This window comes from Leucoraja erinacea, chromosome 26 (genome assembly GCF_028641065.1).
Source record: "Leucoraja erinacea ecotype New England chromosome 26, Leri_hhj_1, whole genome shotgun sequence".
NCBI lineage: Eukaryota > Metazoa > Chordata > Chondrichthyes > Rajiformes > Rajidae > Leucoraja > Leucoraja erinaceus.
The window spans coordinates 3,847,110-3,866,839 of record NC_073402.1 but is presented as its reverse complement, the minus strand read 5'-3'; the positions used below and the strand labels follow the sequence as shown (position 1 = coordinate 3,866,839).

The following is a 19,730-nucleotide window of genomic DNA, read 5'->3' as shown; positions in this document are numbered from 1 at the left end:
GCCTAGATACAAGTAGCAAGAAAAAATAAGAACATCTGCAGACCCTGTCGATTAGGTGCAAAATGCATAGAATGGATTGGTTGGCTGCAAACCAGACATACACCTTGTAAATAATCATAAATAATGTTGCAGAGTTCTACTTTGCCGAGTGTTGATTGGATGAGGTATTGAGCCTTGTCTGGGTTTATTGCAGATCAGGGTAAATGTTTCTAAGTTGGCTTATTGAATGGCGGTGCAGGCTCGAAGGGCCGAATGGCCTACTCCTGCACCTAATTTCTATGTTTCCTCAAGAAGTCCGGTTTGAATACAATGTATTGAGCAAATATGTAAGGAAATGCAGATATTAGTAGCAAGCACAAGGTAGTGATTGTGGGAGATTTCAATTTTCCACACATAGACTGGGAAACACATTCTGTAAATGGGTTGGATGGGTTTGAGTTTGTAAAATGTGTGCAGGATAGTTTTTTGCAGCAATACATAGAAGTACCTACTAGAGAAGGGGCGGTGCTGGACCTCCTGTTAGGAAATAAGACCAGTCAGGTGGCAGAGGTATGCGTTGGGGAACAGTTTGGGACCAGTAATCACAATACCATTAGTTTCAATATAATTATGGAGAGGGTCAGAACTGGACCTAGGGTTGAGATTTTTGATTGGAGAAAGGCTAACATTGAGGAGATGCGAAAGGATTTAAAAGGAGTAAATTGGGACAGTTTGTTTTATGGGAAAGATGTGGAAGAGAAATGGAAGACATTTAAAGATGAAATTTTAAGAGTACAGAATATTATGTCCCTGTTCGGTTGCAAGGAAATAGTAAAAATTGGAAAGAGCCATGGTTATCAAGGGAAATTGGACACTTGGTTTGGAAAAAGAGCGAGATCTACAATAATTATAGGCAGCATGGAGTAAATGAGGTGCTTGAGGAGTATAAAGAATGTAAAAAAGAATCTTAAGAAAGAAATTAGAAAAGCTAAAAGAAGATATGAGATTGCTTTGGCAAGTAAAGTGAAAGTAAATCCAAAGGGTTTCTACAGCTATATTAATAGCAAAAGGATAGCGAGGAATAAAATTGGTCCATTAGAGGGGCAGAGTGGACAGCTATCTGCAGAGCCAAAAGAGATGGGGGAGATATTGAACAATTTATTTTCTTCGGTATTCACCAAGGAGAAGGATATTGAATGATATGAGGTAAGGGAAACAAGTAGAGTGGCTATGGAAACTATGAGATTCAAAGAAGAGGAAGTACTGACACTTTTGAGAAATATAAAAGTGGATAAGTCTCCAGGTCCGGACAGGATATTCCCTAGGACATTGAGGGAATTTAGTGTAGAAATAGCAGGGGCTATGACAGAAATATTTCAAATGTCATTAGAAACGGGAATAGTGCCGGAGGATTGGCGTACTGCGCATGTTGTTCCATTGTTTAAAAAGGGGTCTAAAAGTAAACCTAGCAATTATAGACCTGTTAGTTTGACTTCAGTGGTGGGCAAATTAATGGAAAGGATACTTAGAGATAATATATATAAGCATCTGGATAAACAGGGTCTGATTAGGAACAGTCAACATGGATTTGTGCCTGGAAGGTCATGTTTGACTAATCTTCTTGAATTTTTTGAAGAGGTTACTCGGGAAATTGATGAGGGTAAAGCAGTGGATGTTGTATATATGGACTTCAGTAAGGCCTTTGACAAGGTTCCTCACGGAAGGTTGGTTAAGAAGGTTCAATTGTTGGGTATTAATGGTGGAGTAGCAAGATGGATTCAACAGTGGCTGAATAGGAGATGCCAGAGAGTAATGGTGGATGGTTGTTTGTCAGGTTGGAGGCCAATAACTAGTGGGGTGCCACAGGGATCTGTGTTGGGTCCACTGTTGTTTGTCATGTACATCAATGATCTGGATGATGGTGTGGTAAATTGGATTAGTAAGTATGCAGATGATACTAAGATAGGTGGGGTTGTGGATGATGAAGTAGATTTTCAAAGTCTACAGAGAGATTTATGCCAGTTGGAAGAGTGGGCTGAAATATGGCAGATGGAGTTTAATGCTGATAAGTGTGAGGTGCTACATCTTGGCAGGACAAATCAAAATAGGACGTACATGGTAAATGGTAGGGAATTGAAGAATGCAGGTGAACAGAGGGATCTGGGAATAACTGTGCACAGTTCCCTGAAAGTGGAATCTCATGTAGATAGGGTGGTAAAGAAAGCTTTTGGTGTGCTGGCTTTTATAAATTAGAGCATTGAGTATAGAAGTTGGGATGTAATGTTAAAATTGTACAAGGCATTGGTGAGGCCAATTCTGGAGTATGGTGCACAATTTTGATCGCCTAATTATAGGAAGGATGTCAACAAAATAGAGAGAGTACAGAGGAGATTTACTAGAATGTTGCCTGGGTTTCAGCAACTAAGTTACAGAGAAAGGTTGAACAAGTTAGGGCTTTATTCTTTGGAGCGCAGAAGGTTAAGGGGGGGCTTGATAGAGGTCTTTAAAATGATGAGAGGGATAGACAGAGTTGACGTGGATAAGCTTTTCCCACTGAGAGTAGGGAAGATTCAAACAAGGGGACATGACTTGAGAATTAAGGGACAGAAGTTTAGGGGTAACATGAGGGGGAATTTCTTTACTCGGAGAGTGGTGGCTGCGTGGAATGAGCTTCCAGTGAAGGTGGTGAAGGCAGGTTCGTTTTTATCATTTAAAAATAAATTGGATAGTTATATAGATGGGAAAGGAATGGAGGGTTATGGTCTGAGCGCAGGTATTTGGGACTAGGGGAGAATACGTGTTCGGCGCGGACTAGAAGGGTCGAGATGGCCTGTTTGCGTGCTGTAATTGTTATATGGTTATATGGTTATACTGAGCTGATGTATTATTGGGTAAGGGAAATGTCTGTTATGCATGGGGTTAATCGACATCTGTAATTGGATTATTGAGAGACTACCCCCATGTGGTTCGCCCCCTCGAGGTCCCGGGACATATAAAAGTCTGCTGCCATGAGGTCCAGTGTCGATCTTCTGGGATAGCGCTTGGGACTGCGTGACCTTCTGGAGTGTCTCTGTTTTAGCAAGGCCTAGAGGACTTGATCAGGCAGATACAAGGATCAAACCCGCGGTGGGATAGGTACAGTAGTTGAACTGTAATTTCACTTTGTTAAAATAAAGATTAGTTGCTCAAGTGCTTGATTCAGTGTTTTTGGACTGAAACTAGACTGGGGCGAAACTTAGAATGAGCAATTTACATGAACTGGTGATCAATGGTTGGCGTGGACCCAGTGGGCCAAGGAACTTGTTTCCATGATGTATCACTAAACTAAGCTAATCAAACAAAATACAAAACAAACACTGTAAATGCTTGAAATCTGTAATAAAAACAGAAAATGCTGGAAACAATCAGAGATCAGGAAGCATCTGTGGAAATAAATGCAGTATTTCAGGGCAGAGATTGGGAAATGGAAAGAAAGGTAGTTTTAAGCTACAGAGATGGTGATCGGAGGTGAATAGGATTGAGGCAATGTCTGTGATATGGTTAGTCAAATGGGATAATTGGGTATTTAGAGGGTGATTATATTTCTCTGAACATGTGAAGATATGAACATGGGCTATTGTGGTATTCTGCCTCATGTGTCTGAGATCAAACCTGCCACAGATTTAATAATATATGATTGCAGCATTTAAGCAACATTTAAAAACTGGTTGATATGCAGGGAATTAAAGCATATGGATTATGTAGAGGCAAATGAGATTAGTTTAACTTAGCATTGAGTTTGGCAAAGACATTGTGAGCTGAAGGGCCTGTTCCTGTGCTGTGCTGTTCTATGTTCTATGTAAAATGTAGGCTGCAGTTAAGGAGTCAGGACAAGGTGTCGTGTACAGTTGCAGATGCACCAACATACACATACATGTTGGAGATTCCATCAACCCTTTCAGCTCAATCATCATGGTGTATTCTGGATTTTCTGTATTGCAGCATTTTGTTTTTAGTTGCATTCATTTCAACTCTTTGTTTAGTTTTAGTTTAGATTAGAGATTCAGTGACGAAACAGGCCCTTTGTCCACTGAGCCAGCACCGACCAGCGATCCTCGCACATTAACACTATCCTACACACACCAGGGACAATTGACATTTATACCAAGCCAATTAGCCTATAAACCCGTATGTCTTTGGAGTGAGGAAGGAAACCAGAGATTCCAGGAGAAAATCCATGCAGGTCACGGGGAGAACGTGCAAACTCCAAACAGACAGCACCCGTAGTCAGGATCGAACCCAGGTCTGTGGCACTGTAATACAACCACTCTACCGCTGTGCCACCGTGCCGCCTAGACGTGTTTTTCTAAGTTGAAGTAATGACATTCACAACAGATTAACAATTCTTCAGACTTGAATTAAAAAACCATTCAAACTCTCTCTGTTTACAAAACCAAACAAAATCAATCCCAACCCAAGCTTTTCAACTCAACTCACAATTGATGATAGTGTAGAAACAAGGAACAGCAGATGCCGGTTTACACCAAAGATAGACACAAAGTGCTGGAGTAACTCAGTGGGTCAGGCAGCATCTCTGGAGAAAAAGGATCTTTCACGCCTTGCATAACAAGAATCTGCCAACCTCTGCTTTATAATAATATATTCAAAGATGAGGTCCAAATGAAACGTTTCTGCAGTCATACTACCCACGAAAAAGAACAAAAAAACAATTTCCAAACATCCTTCAAGCATCTTCTCCTTTAAACCTTTCATGTAGTCAAAGACCGAGTCAAACAGCGGGCGATGTTTAAATGTCCCGCAGCCATTAAAGCCATTTATATCTTGGTGTTGGCCCCCGGCGGGCGCTCACAAAAAAAGGTAATCTTCAACCCCGCAACTCGGGATCTCGACTCGATACGTTGCCCCATTAAAAATATTCAAAGATTCTAACTCTACTACCCATTAAGAACAAAAAAAATGATTTCCAAATTTTTAAACCTTTCTTAGTCACTTCTGATTTATATCTGGAAAAAATCTAGGTTTTAATGTGGTGCTAAATGTTGTTGTGTTGTGAAGTGACTGTGCTATAAAACCCATATTGACTGCTGCTCTGTATCACAGCAGGATGATGTTGTGGTTGTTTGGTTTATCATCGGTTCACCTTCCTCTCTCTATGTGATGTGTTCATCCCCCTTTCTCCACCTTGCCCATACACAGCTCACCCCATTCACTGTCGGCCAAATGTCCCACTACACCGCTTTGCAGGTTAATTGGCCTCTGTAAATTGCCCATAACATATGGGGAGTGGATGAGAACGTGAGGTATCAAATTACTAGTGAGAACAGTTCGGTGTGGACTCGGTGCGCTGTAGAGCCTGTTTCCATGCTGGACCCGACCTTTTCCATGTCGGGTCTCCGTTGTCGTTGGGGCCTAGCACCATGGAGCGGCCTCCAACCGGAACGACCTGGGGGCTTCAGTCGCGGAGCCTGCGGATTTACCATTGTGGAGCTGGCCAGCTTCGGAGCATGGAGAGCTGTGGCGGTGCGCGGCTTCGACCTGACTCCGGAGCTCGGAGGCACCAGCCGCAGGTCCGGTGGACGGTGACATCGGGAGAAGAATGGAACACAAGGGAGAGACAAGGCTTTGCCTTCCATCACAGTGAGGAGGAGATTCACTGTGATGGATGTTTGTGTAAATTGTGTTGGCTGTGTGTCTTGGTTCTTTTCTTGTTGTATGACAGCAGAAACTAAATTTTGTTTGAACTTCATACTTGATGTTCAAATGACAGTAAATAAATTGGATAATAATTCTATAAAATTGTACAATTGTATCTCTAAACTAAACACTGCCGCCCTGAATAAAGAGGATAATTTCAGCACAGCCACAGGTAGTCATCTGGAAAACAAGCCACCAGAATAATTGGCTCTCCCACAGGCCATCTATTCTGTCGCACTTCTTCTTCAGGCTGAAATAAAGGATCTCGACTCGATACTTCACCCATTCCTTTTCTCCAGAGATGCTGTCTGACGCTGAGTTATTTCAGCGTTTTATGTCTATCTCTCAGTTTAAACCAGCATCTGCAGTTCCTACCTACACAGTACGTACTTCTGATGCTATTTCTCTACGGGGCCCAAAGTGACCAATACCCCCGGAGGCTTGCCCAACCAAATAAACCAATATTATTCAAGAGAAGGCAACATTAAATGACACTAGAAGCCTCTTGTATCGGATCAGAAAATATTGCTTTGCATATTTTTCATACAAGATGAAGGCATCACTTGCAAATCCAACACTGATTACTCATTACAATTTTACTTCGGAGTCACGTGAGTGACTACGTGAAGAAGGGCCGTCCGTCTGCGTGCGCGTCATTACGTCTGAACGCAACGCGCGATGGACTGGCAGAGGCACTCTAGGGATTTGATTATAGGAGTAGGGAGATTCTACTGCAGTTGTACAGGGTCTTGGTGAGACCACACCTGGAGTATTGCGTACAGTTTTGGTCTCCAAATCTGAGGAAGGACATTATTGCCATAGAGGGAGTGCAGAGAAGGTTCACTAGACTGATTCCTGGGATGTCAGGACTGTCTTATGAAGAAAGACTGGATAGACTTGGTTTATACTCTCTAGAATTTAGGAGATTGAGAGGGGATCTTATAGAAGCTAACAAAATTCTTAAGGGGTTGGACAGGGTAGATGCAGGAAGATTGCTCCCGATGTTGGGGAAGTCCAGGACAAGGGGTCACAGCTTAAGGATAAGGGGGAAATCCTTTAAAACAGAGATGAGAAGAACTTTTTTTCACAGAGAGTGGTGAATCTCTGGAACTCTCTGCCACAGAGGGTAGTCGAGGCCAGTTCATTGGTTATATTTAAGAGGGAGTTAGATGTGGCCCTTGTGGCTAAATGTATCAGAGGGTATGGAGAGAAGGCAGGTACGGGATACTGAGTTGGATGATCAGCCATGATCATCTTGAATGGTGGTGCAAGCTCGAAGGGCCGAATGGCCTACTCCTGCACCTATTTTCTATGTTTCTATGTTTCTTCAGACCTGACCCGAAACATCACTTACCCTTTTCCTCCAGAGATGTTGCCTGGCTCTACGTTTTCTATGTTTCTATGTTTCTATGTAAGGATGGGCAGGTAAGGAAAGTTGAATCACTTGCCTGTTTTCTTTCGGGCTTGAAACTTTTTGTAGTTTCAGGGCCCAGATGTCGAGGATACGGTCCGCGGGGAAGTTGGCTGCCGAAGACCGCAGCCTTTCCCAGTAGCGGGCAACGGTATTTCCCAACAATGAGCGCCGGCAGCTGAACCGGCAGGAGACTTGTTGCAGGAGGAGAGCTCCGTTGCTGGTCCTGCAGTACGGGAAAATCCACCCGCGAGTCAAACAACCCGTTGACTCAGAAGAGTCCAGGGAGGGAAAGGGATACCCTCCCTCAACAGAGAGCATCTGAGGACGACTCTCCCACATAGGAGCAACCTTTTGGAGAAGTTGCTCCAACTATGACCTGCTCTAAGGAGAGAGCTGTGTTAGCCCGGAGCCTACAGCAGCAGGCAGTACCGGGAGCCTCGCATAATTGGGCAACCCAACGTCTTGCCCATTGGAGGGGGAAGTACATATGGAAGAAACCACTCTGAATCAGAGTACAAAAGCAGGGGGGGGGGAAACCTTCTCAGGGACAAGCAGAATAAAGGAAGGAAGTAAGTAACTTTTACTTATATAGCACTGTTTAAGTTAACTTGCACCAAAGAGCTTTACATAAAATAAATAATAAGCACAAAAGAAAAGAAATACTTCTGCAATCATCCAGGTTCCACTGGGTGCTTCCCTGGATAGAGATCAAGAAAATGTCTCCTGCTCTGAGTAGAGGAGCATTCACGGTCAGTTTCAGTCTGACCCAAAGCAAGAGTCTCATTTAGGCCCGCTAGAGGGGCCATGTCAGCGCAGGTATCCTCAGGGGCCTGCGGCAGCACCTGTTTTCAGGGCTACCTACAAATCTCACTCTCAATGGAGGGGAGTGTGAGTGATCAGTATGTAACTGATTTCGAATTACAATACTATACAATACCATTTATTTGTCATTTGAACCTCACTTAACGTTCAAACGAAATTTGGTTTCGAGATCAGTAGGTAACTGGCCTCGAATTAAAGTGTGAACATACTGAAGCACATGCATATGGCCTCAAGAGACAGCAGTTGGCAGAATATCCGCACGCTACAAATGCCGGCAAGGGAACAGCGCTATCAGGGTGACTTTGGGGAAACCAGCCGCCGAATCCTCTCTTCAGGTAAGACCAGAAGAAGGAAGCAAATTCTGTCGGACCAATCAAGGTACCAACGACAAGCAAACTTTATCAGTAGGCGACAACGCACCCCACACCTCCATAGGGGGTAAGCAGTTCACTGAAGCCGGTGGTAGCTTGAAAGCTGGGCACGGAAATATGATCAGAGTCATCTTTCAAGGCAGACTCAGAATTATGGCCAGTATTGTCCGACAAGGCAGGCTCAGTATGATAAGGTTTTCAGACCAAGACCCAAGCAGAGGTCAGGAGAAACATGGAATCCACACTTCCTACCAGTCCAACTCCCAATCAAGGAGAGAAAAGGAACCCGCATCAGGGGCCTTTGGGCTTACCACAAGACCACCGGTAGCCATGGAGGTAGGTGGGTCTGGGTTTACTGAAACAAGGGATTGTGGACCAGTTACATGTTGGTAATTTTACTCTTGTGTTTTTGTTCAAAATGACATTAACATGAATTTCAGATCTGGTTTTAAATAAAAACAGATAACAACATGTGATTATTTTTTACTGCACAACATACATAGGTTCCAAGCAGACTTGGAACTCTGACCGGAATTGTCTTCAAGGCAGGCCCAGTATTTTGGGCAGGATAGCCTTCCAGGACAGGTGACAGATGGAGGATGTCACTTCATCCAAGTTTAACTCATTTGTGCAGTACAGACTTTTAGAAACAGCAATTTTTTGTTACGGTCTAACTACTGTTTTATCGGAGCTTCCTATAAAATGGTCACATGGCATGCATCGACCTCAAAGATGCATACTATTCGGTGTCTATTCATTAAGAACAGGAGATATTTGAAGTTTAACTGGATGGCATGGCTCTGCCAAATGGGTTGACATCAGTTCCTAGACTATTAACTAAACTACGGAAACCAATTCTGGGACTACAAAGGTCTCAAAACCACATAGTAATGGCATATTTGGAGGACATTTTCATTTTGAAGTCGCCAAGAATTGGCAGAAGCATTAGTCAAGCAAACCAAAACCCTGTTTGAAAGAATTGGTTACCTCATCCATCCAGTTAAATCAAAATTGACACCTACAAGGGTAATTGATTACCTAGAATTTACTATCAAAAACAGTAAATATGTTGGTGACTTTGCCTAGGGGCAAACGACAATATTAATTAAGCCTGCAATGACCTGATAGTCAAATTCTAGCCATCTATCAGGCAAACAGCGAGTGTAATTGGCAAATAGTAGCTGCATTCCCAGCAGTACGGGCCTTTGCATTACCAGAACTTACAGCGAGCAAAGGAACGAACACTCAGATTACATGCAGGCCGAATTGGCAAACTATGGATTGCCAGCAGAGGCCATTATTGAATAACTATGGTGGATAACGAATGGGAGACAGCTCAGGGAAATTTTGCTCGAAAGCCATCGAGGGTTCTTCAGACCTATGCAAGTGGCTAAGGATGGGGAGACACCAACACAGTCTAAAGCTGTGGGGGCAGATGGAATGAGCAGGTGTCTGTAATTCCCCAAACACATGGAATCAATTACCCAGAATTGTTGGGGGCACAATATGGACTCAAGGTTCTCTGTAGCGATATGCAACCGGTGCTTGTTCAAATTCAGATTGATAACACCACTGCGGTGGCATATATCCATTAACGAGGGTGGTGTAAAATCTGTATCTTACGACAGATTGTCAAACCTCATTTGGCACTGGTGTATCGAGAGGAATATTTGGGAAATCTACCTGGTAGATATAACACGGTGACAGATGTTGGATCACGATTGTTTAATAACAACACAGAATGGATGTTGAATCAGACAGTATTTAACAAAATAACTACACGATTTGGCATACCAGATGTTGATCCGTTTGCATCTAGACTAACCATTAGTTACCCAGATATGTGTCCTGCGAGCTGGATCCAGGAGCAAGGCAGTGGATGCTTTCTCCCTCAATTGGGGAGGAATGTTTATGTATGCTTTCCGCCAATTTGTCTCACAAACCGATGCTTGACAAAAATCAAGCAAGACTAAGCCACATGCATATTGGTAGTGCCAGTTTGGCCTACTCAAGCCTGGTCCCATAAAAGTTTGGGAATTATAGTCCTGCCAGTAGTGGCTGTACCCAAGAGCAGGGACCTCCTAGTGAACCCAGTTACAGGGAGCAATCATCCACTACATGAACGTATAACTAGTTGGTCTGCAGATTCTGAGGTGGCCATTTCAAGGCATAGGACTGTCCGAACAAATACAACACAGTTCGGATAACGAATGTCTTGGAGTTCCTATCAACTGTACTATAACTATAAACTAAGTTATAGTGCATCTATAGTGCCCTCTCCTCCAATCTGATGCCGGAAGCAGGGCACAGTTTGATAGGAACGCAGCCCTTTACAACAAAATTCATAAAGGGAATTTACAATTTAAGACCTCCAAGGCCAAGGTACACTGACACATGGGATGTGAGCATGGTACAAACCCTACTTTTACAGTGGGGACCACTTATAACTAACCCTGAAGGTGGTATGCTGACAAAGAGTCCAGACACAGCAAAAGCTACGGTTGGACCACATGACCACCAATATGAACAACATAACATTCGTAATCAGGAACCTGATAAAACAGAGCAGGCCAGGAATGCCAGGGATGGAGATCCAGTTATTGGCATATCCAGAGGACCAACGGTTGTGGGGGTAGTAACATACTAACACCACTATCTGAGAGTTACGGAGAACCTCAGAGGCTCAGAACAATCGGTCTTCATCAGCCATAAAAAACACACCAAACCATCTCCAGATGGTCAAAAGAGGTAATGGTGGTAGCAGGAGTAAACATTTATATGGTTAAATCTCACTCCACCAGGGCTGCATCTACGTCGGCAGCAAGAGCTATGGACATGCCCCTTGACGACATCCTAGTGGCTGCAGGATGGATGAATGAAATAACGGTCCACCAGTTTTATAACAAACCCATAACAGGACTGGGGGTGTTTGCACGTACCATTTTAAGTTCTGTCCCTTAGTTTCCCCCCCCCAAGGTTGGGAAGGGTAACTTTTAAAAAAAAACCTTTTCTTTCATTTAAAGCAGCAGTTTCTTTACTTAACTACGTAATGTCTGAATGCTTTAATGATTACACGCATACATGGTCAATCCATTCAGTTTGTGACGCCTGGATTCGTAACCAGCGTAAAATCACAGAGCTTTAAAATCTTCACGTAGTCACTCACGTAACTTCGAAGTAAAATAGTACGATTAAACGAGAACTTACCAGTTTGAAGTTTGATCTTGATTTTATGAAGAGTTACGATGAGCGATTACGTGCCCACCGCTCCCACCCTCATACTATGAAGGTCATATGGAAGATCTAGTTTCTGCACAATCTTACTAATCTCAGGTCTTCTTTTTATCTGTGATTTAACACCGCTGCTTTGAAAATTGATGCGCACGCAGACGGACGGCCCGTCTTCACGTAATCGCTCATCGTAACTCCTCATAAAAGCAAGATCAAACTTCAAACTGGTAAGTTCTCATTTAATCTTACTATTAACCTTCACAACAAGGTGACACACTGCCCCCTTGAATTGCTGTGATTACCTTTGCTGACAAGTAGGGTGACACAGTGGCGCAGCAATAGAGCTGCCGCCTTATAGTGCCAGAGACCCAGGTTCGATCCTGACTAAGGGAGGTGTCTGTATGGAGTTTGTACGTTCTCCCTGTGACCACATGGGTTTTCACTGGGAGCTCCGGTTTCCTCCCACATTCTAAAGACGAACAGGTTTGTAGGTTAATTGGCTTCAGTAAGTTGTAAAATTGTCCCTTGTGGGTAGAATAGTGCTAGTATACGGGGTAATCACTGGTCAGCGTGGACTCAATGGCCGAAGGGCCTGTCTCTGTGATATATCTCTAAAGTCTAAAAAGCTAACTTTTTCATAACTTAAAATGTAGCTGGGCTACATCAGAGGACAATGAAGAGCAAACCACTCCATTGCTTGAATCCTGGAACACATATTGGCCAGACCTCTTAACAAAGTGCATGACCACACACTTTCCTACTTTAAACTTCTTTTCTGGATCTCCCAGTTGCTGACTATTTTAACTCCTGTTCCCAGTCCCATACTGACCTTTCTGTCCTGGGCTTCCTCCATTGCCAGTGGAGCAGCACCTCATATTCTGCTGGGGTAGTTTACAACAACGGTGAATTCTCCAATTTAAGGTAACATCATCCCTCCACCTTCCCCTTCCTCCCACCCGTCCCCCTCCTCTACCCCTTTCTCACCCCCCCCCCCCCCCCCCCCCACCGTGCCCCACCTGGACTTGCACATATTTCTCCCCTCCACCTCCCCCTTCTACCTACATCTCCACCTCTGGCTTCACAATTCGGAACTCTGCAATTCTTTTGTCTCACACCTTTTCTCTTTTCATCTCTGGACTTTATCCAACCATCTGCCTATCCACCTTTTGGACGGCATGGGGGTGCAGCGGTAGATTATGCGGCAGTATTACAATCTATGGGCGTCTAAGGACGTACCTTTGGAAACAAGACACAAAGTTTGGTTTCTCTGTCAATTGTTTGGAGACCAGGATATTCCTCATTTAAGGGAGGATGGGGCAACTGTTCACTGGCATTTGATCGCTTTGCGACACAGTGGCACGGTGGGCTGCAGTAGAGATGCTCAGGGGCCCGGGTTCGATCCTGACTATGGGTGCCGTCCCCATGGAGTTTGTACATTCTCCCTGTGACCACACGGGTATTCTCTGGGTGCTCTAGTTTCCTCCCACACTCCAAAGACGTACAGGGTTGTAGGTTAATTGTCTTGGTATAAAATTATATAAATTGTCCCTAGTGTGTGTAGGATAGTGTTAATGTGTGGGGATCGCTGGTCAGTGTGGACTCGGTGTGCCGAAGGACCTGTTTCCGTGTTGTATCTCTAAACTAAACTAAACTAAAACCATATACTTGGGGATCCAGTCATTTGGTTCCTCATTTTCCATCACATTTCTGTTCATTGAAATGGGATTGTGTAGTGAACAAAAAAAAAACACAATCCAATTTCAGGGGACATTTATTTTTCCACAGTCACCTATTTCCTTGTGTGGTGTAGAAATTGACTTTAATGTCAAGATATGATGGTGTGAATATTCAGGACCCATTGCACCATTCCCGGATACCTGCTTTACAACAGCAGCAGTTTTCATGCTTGTTAGTTTGATCCATCAGTGGAAAAACAGCAGACACTGAGCACTCCAACATTATGCAGCATTTTCTACTTGTCCACGGGCAGCTCTGCTGCACATTCTGGTTCTGATGGAGCACATCGCAGCTTTAGAAACAATGGGAAAGGCCCAATAAAGGGGAGACCCGGCAGGGAGGGTGGCTGTTGCCACGTACGGTGGCAGGCATACTCTCGGTGAACTTCTGTAATGTTGCCGGCACCAAAACGTGCACTGCCCAGGTGAAGTCTGCTACATGATATTACCAGGTTGAATGCAAAACAAAGCATTTCACGAGGCACATATGACGATACAGTATCATAGAATCATTGCATCTTTCAATGACATGGAGTAAGATTGAGAGGAGAACACCAGATGAAACACATCTCACCTTGCTGCATAAGAGCTCCAACTCCAAACCAGAAGCTGTTCAACAGGGTGAAGTTGTTCTCCACTATATCAGACCCAGGGTTGCAAGGATGAGCATCATACCATTCATATGGACTGAACCTGCAACGGGAAGGAGAACAAAGACACCATTGAATGGAAAGGCTGAAGCATCAACATTTCAAAAGTAGACATAGTTGAAGATCGGCACAAAATGCTGGAGGAACTCAGCGGGGCAGGCAGCATCTCTAGAGAAAAGGAATTGGTGATGTTTTGGGTCGAGACACTTCATCAGGTCACCTATTCCTTGTCCCCACAGATGCTGCCTGACCTGCTGAGTTACTCCAGCACTTTGTGTCTGCCATCGGAGTAAACCAGCATCTGCAGTTCCTTCCTACACAGCAGACATTGCTGGTTGTTCCATCCAGGTCTATTCACCACGTGAAAGAAAAGATAGATTAATGTTGAGTGCAGCAAAAAATATTTGTTTACCATCAAATGAGCCATTGAGAGAAACTGACATTTTTGCACATCAAACTTCCTGCACATTCAGCCTAATTTCTTTTAGTTGATATTTTAGATATAATGTCCCCACAGGACAGCACGGTGGTGCAGTGATAGAGTTGCTGCCTTACAGTGAATGCAGCACTGGAGACCTGGGTTCGATCCCAACTACATGTGCCGTCTGTACGGCGTTTGTACGCTCTCTCCGTGACCTGCGTGGGTTTTCTCCGAGATCGTCGGTTTCCTCCCACACTCCAAAGACATACAGGTTTGTACGTTAATTAGCTTGGTAAATGTAAACATTTTCCCTAATGGGTGAAGGCAGGGTTCACTGGTCGGCGCGGACCTGGTGGGCTGAAGGGCCTGTTTCCGTGCTGTAACTCTAAATTATACCAAAACTCAATAATGTTCGTCTGTGTCTTAAATTAAATTCCAGTTCAAAAAACCTTATAATTGCTGACCTTAGTGATTCTACGCTGGTATTTATTCTACACGCAGGTCTCCTTCCATCCTGTGGATATCGCTCTATCCTTGCTCTCGTGTCTATTATGTGGTCGAGAGATTTTTCTTGATGACTCACCATTTATTTCCAGTGGTAATTTTGTACATTCTAATCACTTTCTTGCGTGACAGAAAGGACATGACTTGTTGGGCTTTGTATTATTAAAAGATTCCCTATAGTTTTGCCCTTTGTGAGTGGGCGGTGCGTTGCTTTATGTGAAGAGCAAAGTAATGCAGAATGAATATCAAAACCTCAGTTTTGCAATGAACAAATAAATGAAATTGCATTGTAACAACCTGTCATCCCCTTGTTTTTTCACAAGCTAAGTTCATATTGCTGCGAACATTTTAGTTTTCAACAAGTAATTATCGGGTATATTTGGTCTGGAATTTACTTTGGGATACAGAAAAACTTGTCTTTTAAGGAACTGCAGATGCTGGTTTACACCGAAGGTAGACACAAAGTGCTGCGGTGACTCAGTGGGACAGACAGCATCTCTGGACAGAAGGAATGGGTGTTGTTTCAGGTCGATATCCTTCTTCAGGGGAAAGGGAGACACAGAGATATGGTGGGGTAAGGTGTGAAAACGAGAGGTCAAAGGGGATGAAGTTCAAGGAATATTTAGAATGGGTCATTGTTAGCTGAGGGGAGGGTGACAACGAGGCATGGGGTCAATAAAGTTTAATCAGGAGGATGGTGAAACTTTGTTGAGTTTGGATGTACTGAGGTTTACAGTGTGCCCAACATTAAAAATAAATTATTTCATTTTAACCACACTTGACAGCTCCAAAAGAGGCTTTGACTTGTTATTTGAAAGAAAATGTGAAGCATATTTTGCACTTCATCTTCAAAATGCTGTGTGATAATCCTTACTGTTTCTTTCTTAAACGCCCCAGATACATAATCTTGCAGCCAACATGTAGACAAAACAATTTTCCACGGGTCAGTAGAGATTTCTTCAAAGATTTCTATACTTTGTGACTTTGTCGTCGCCCAATACGTGGCGACTCTTTGCATGGTTTGTGTGTAGGCGGCAGAATGAAGAATTTCACTGTGACCATGTCACTTGTAAAAAACTAGTAAAGAGGGCCTGTCCCATTTGAGTAATTAACGCAACATCATTTGCGCGTCACGATGCAGGCGTGCGTCATGCCGTACATGTGGTGCGCGCACGGTGTGCATTATGCGCACATGATGCGCATTACGCACGCATGGTGCGTGGTGACGTAGGCAGTGACGCACGGTCGTGCACAGCGCCCCAGGATTTTGGGATGTACAAAATCTTCGTGCGCCATTTGTGTGACGCACAAATGACGCCCAAATGGGACAGGCCCTTTACAGTCAATGAACGATGACAAGGATAACATTATCAAAGGGAATGAAAACTATTCATTTGAACTGAATTTTCTTTACATATAGAGGGCTACAAATTATTCCTGACAAGGTTCACGGTGGCGCAGCGGTAAAGCTGCCTCACAGCGCCACAGACCCGGGTGGGCTTTTTTCCGGGTGCTCCGGTTTCCTCCCACACTCAAAAGGCATACACGTTAGTAGGTTAATTGACTTTGGTAAAATTATAAATTGTCCCTAGAGTGTGTAGGATAGTGTTACTGTGAGGGGATCGCTTGGACCCCGTTTCCATGCTGTATCTCTAACTTAAACTAAACTGATCAAAAATAGTGAATTCAGCAGGGCAAAACACAGTGGGTTATGGAGAAACTGCATCAGCCATGAAATTTAGAGAATGTTGGTCTGAAAAGATGAGGACAAGAGACCACAAAGATGCAAAGACAGAAAAAAAGCTATTTTGTACAGTACACCACATTTATTCGACATAATTTACCACAGAGAGCTGCTTGACCCCATGGCACAGTGCTGATGTTATATTCTTCAGTGTACCTACTGATCTTTCCTCACTCATCTCCTTATCGACCTTCCCTTTTAAGTCCATCAATACTTATTTGCCACAATCTCTCAATGACACCGATTTTCACACCCCAGTGCATTCCAAATGCAGCTGCCTCTAACGTTCCTGCAACAGTACCTTCACACCAACTCTCACGGTTAATGAATGCTCAGCTCTGATATCTTTTCTGTAGATCACAACTTTAAACTGAAACAGTAAAGGAAAATAACGGCTGGTACATTCAAAGAACTTTGTGTCTCAGTTATTTGCATGACAGCGTCTGAATGCAGGCACAACTTGGAACCGTATCAAATTGGTGAATTATTTATCTTTTTTTTTGGTCTGATTTGGAGTTTAAAAAAATGATAAATTGACTCCCGTGTCTAATACATGATGGAGGAGTGACCTAGGAACCATATAAGATCTTTCACTACAGTCAGTGTGCACTAAAGGGCCTGTCCCACTAACGCAATTTTTTCAGCGACTTGCCAGCACCCGTCATAGTCGCAGCAGGTTGCTGAAAATGTTCAACATGTTGATAATCCAGTGGCGAACAGAAAAAGGTACGACTCTTTGGGCATCCACTCATGACCATACAGACGTCACCACGAGACATGTTTTCCCAGCTCTCCCACAGCCTATTGTCTCTGCCTCTTCCTTTCTTTTTCCCACCCCCCCCACACATCAGTCTGAAGAAGGATCTCGACCTGAAACGTCACCTATTCCTTCGCTCTATAGATGCTGCCTTACCCTCTGAGTTTCTCCAGCATTTTTGTGTACCTATGATAATAGTTTAGTTTAGTTTAGTTTAGTTTAGTTTAGAGATACAGCGTGGAAACAAGCATCTTGTTTGGCACAGACATTGTGGGCTGAAGGGCCTGTTCCTGTGCTGTTCTGTTCTATGTTCTATGTAAAATGTAGGCTACAGTTAATGAGTCAGGACAAGGTGTGTACAGTTGGAGATGTACCAACATACACATACATGTTGGAGATTCCATCAACCCCATCAGCTCAATCATCATTCTGGCTTTTCTGCATTGTAACATTTTGATTTCAGTTGCATTCACTTCAACTCTTAGTTTGGTCTTAGTTTAGTTGAGAGATTCAGCACGGAAACAGGCCCTTCAACCCACAGAGTCGGTGCAGACCAGCGACCACACACCAGGGATAATTTACAATAATACTGAGCCAAATAACCTACAAACCGGTACATCTTTGGAAAGTGGGAGTAAACCGAAGATCTCGGAGAAAACCCACGGGTTCACAGGGAGAATGTACAAACTCCGTACAGACAGCATCCGTAGTTGGGATCGAACCCGGGTCTCTGGTGCTGCATACACTGTAAGGCAGCAACTCAACATTTTTATTTTGTTTGCCTCTTTACTTCTGCCAAATTATCTGGAAATGTAATTGATTAGAAGTTATGTTTTATGCGTTAATCAAGCAAAAAGAATATGATTTAACTCAGATTAGATTTTTATTGCGATCATTTCCAGACCAGACAGATCAGTGCAGTTCTTCATGTACAGTAAGGCCCAGCAAGTCCGCCAAGATATGGGACGGGGCGGGGCAGAGATTGGTGGGGTTTGGAATACATTGCTAGCAGTGGTGGTGGTGGAGGCAAATAGGATAGTGGCATTTGAAGAGGCTTTTGAAGAGTGCAGGGAATAGAGGGATATGGATCATGTGCAGGGAGATGAGATCAATTCAGCTAAGCATCATGTACGGCACAAACATTGTGGGCTGAAGGGCCCATTCCTGTGCTGTTCTATGTCCATCTATTACTTTATCTATGGCTCTGCCATCCTTCATCTTTGGAGATTTAGATTTAGAGAGATATGATGTGGAAACAGGTCTCCAGCCCACTGAGTCCACTCTGACCATCGATTACCAGTACACTAGTGCTTTGTTATCCCACTTTCACATCCTATACAGTAGGGGCAATTTACAGAAGCCAATTAACCTATAAACCTGCACATCTTTGGGAAGTGGCAGGAAACTGGGGCTCCTGGAGGAAACTTGTGCGGTCACAGGGAGAACATAAAAACGCGGCATGGACATCACCGGAGATCAGGATTGAACCCGGGTCGCTGGTGCTGCAACACAGCAGCTCTACCCCTTGTCACAAGTGCCTCCATCCCAAATCTTCTTGATTGCTCCTTCAAAAAATTCCATCAAATTCCTGAGACATGACCTCCTATGCCAAACCATGCTGAAAATCACAAATAAACCCTTGGCCATCCAATAACATATCTCTTATCCCTCAGAATCCACTTCCGACCACATGTTCGGATATGCTCTATAGTTCCCAGGTGTATCAGCGCAGTGAGATACAAACTGTTTTCTTAAGGATTCTACACTTATTAAATGTTATTTATTCCCTTACTGTTCTTGCCCTAGCTCTCGAAGACATTTTAATGAATTGCCGAAGGGTCTGTTTCCACGCTGCATCTCAAACCAAACTACTTAAATGAGAAGTTGTGTTCTCAATCTGGGGCACCTGAGTAGCTGAGAGCTGAGGAATGATTTTTTTGCCCACTTAGTATCAGGAACAAACAATAGTTGGTCACACACACCAAAGGTTACACATAGGTTACATCTCCTCGACTCTCATCATCACTATATTTGGAACCAAGAAGAATAAGTAACTAAGATGCATTCTGCTCATTTTTGCCTGGGGTTTCAACGTGGAGATTGCCCAACAAATATAAAATCCCAGTATGCATGTTCATGGTGACACAGTGGTGCAGCAGTAGAGTTGCTGGCTTACAGCACCAGAGACCCGGGTTCGATCCTGGCTACGGGTGCTGTCTGCACGGTGCTTGTATGTTCTCCCTGTGACCCACATGGGTTTTCTCCGGGTGTTCCAGTTTCCTCTAACTCTCCAAAAATGTGCATGTTTGCAGGTGTATCGGCTTGTGTAAATTGCCCCTGGTGTGTAGGATGAAACTAGTGTACGGGTGATGAATGGGCGGCGCGGACTCAGTGGGCCAAAGAGCCT

At 43.8% G+C, this 19,730-nt stretch overlaps 1 protein-coding gene across 1 annotated transcript in view; it reads right to left on the bottom strand.

The window, feature by feature from the left end:
* Positions 1-19,730, bottom strand: part of LOC129709602 (glutamate receptor ionotropic, kainate 3-like) — a 593,488-nt gene that overhangs the window by 132,528 nt on the left and 441,230 nt on the right. Inside the window, exon 12 of the mRNA XM_055656054.1 lies at positions 13,822-13,940. Coding sequence (XP_055512029.1) covers positions 13,822-13,940 — 119 coding nt within the window. The remainder of the gene's footprint in view (positions 1-13,821; positions 13,941-19,730) is intronic.